This window comes from Amphimedon queenslandica, unplaced genomic scaffold (assembly GCF_000090795.2).
Source record: "Amphimedon queenslandica unplaced genomic scaffold, v1.1 AMPQUscaffold_12943, whole genome shotgun sequence".
Classification (NCBI taxonomy): Eukaryota; Metazoa; Porifera; class Demospongiae; order Haplosclerida; family Niphatidae; genus Amphimedon; species Amphimedon queenslandica.
The window spans coordinates 55908-56996 of record NW_003546821.1 but is presented as its reverse complement, the minus strand read 5'-3'; the positions used below and the strand labels follow the sequence as shown (position 1 = coordinate 56996).

The window sequence follows — 1089 nt, the reverse complement described above, 5'->3', positions numbered from 1 at the left end:
ACTTTTCTCCACAATGCTTCAGCAGTTTGAGCGTGTCTCAGTAACTCAGCTTTCTTCATCTTGCGATCAACCAGAGTATCCTTAATAATGTCACTAATGAATAATGATAGCCCCTCCTAGCAATTAATAATAATAATAATAATAGTCATATATTAATTATTATTATTACTTCATATTTTGTGAATACATTAGTTGATATTTCTTGATTTGATTTGATACTTTGTGATACGTTCATTGCCAGAGTACGAATGAAAGACTCAGAGATATGAGTAATGTGACTGAAAGAGAGAAATAACAGGACAAGCATCTTTAACATGTTGTTTAAAAGTAATTGATTACCGTCCTTCTGTGATTAATGATGAGAAATATTTAGCAGCTGTTTTCTGTAAAGATGTCTGCCACTCCTAATTAATAAATAAATAAATAAATAAATATTAATATTACACCTGAGAGCACAGTAACATTGTAATTTCAACAGTACTGTTAGCTTCTGCTAGTTTCAGAGCAGCTGGAAATAAATAAATGAACAAGCAACAAGAACAAGGACAACAATACCTTCACTTAGAAGGTTTCTCCCATCAACAGTCGTCAGTACTTTACTGAGAATTGACTTGTGATCAACCAGCACCTGACATAAACACCCTCCGGCCAATCGGAGACTAACACTCACCTAATGAAAATTATAATAATAATACACTTAACAGGTACCTTTAAAATTACAATACATCAGAAAACTAAAACTAGTGCACACAATTAAAAGAACATGTACACATACTGTACGTGTACATACTAATAATGTCCATATACATGTACACATGTAGTACTTACTTGTTCGGAGACGTCAACAGCCTGGCTAAGAGGTACTGTAGTTGGTGGGTGGAGCACACCCTCAGCTCCAAAGAACTGCATTGGCTTATCCCCCGGGGGTACTTCCTTAAGGTCTGAAGCTGAAGCAACTGAACTGCCAAAACTATCACTACGAGAGAACCTCAGGGTATCAGGAGTGAGGGGAGGAGGAGGAGAAGAAGGGTCTTCAAGAGGGAGGGACCCTAACTCCAGGGACAGCTGAGGGGACTGGGAACCATTGGA

The 1089-nt window shown here is 37.6% G+C and overlaps 1 protein-coding gene across 1 annotated transcript in view; it reads right to left on the bottom strand.

Annotated features, from left to right (window-relative positions):
- Window positions 1-169: 169 nt before the first annotated feature.
- LOC109586115 (lipopolysaccharide-responsive and beige-like anchor protein) overlaps window positions 170-1089 on the bottom strand; it is a gene marked incomplete at its 3' end in the record, with an annotated part of 3190 nt that continues 2270 nt past the window's right edge. Inside the window, exons 7-11 of the mRNA XM_020002286.1 lie at window positions 829-1074; window positions 556-670; window positions 447-508; window positions 340-404; window positions 170-278 (exon numbers count right to left, since the gene is read on the bottom strand). Of these exons, the coding sequence (XP_019857845.1) occupies window positions 170-278; window positions 340-404; window positions 447-508; window positions 556-670; window positions 829-1074 (597 nt within the window). The remainder of the gene's footprint in view (window positions 279-339; window positions 405-446; window positions 509-555; window positions 671-828; window positions 1075-1089) is intronic.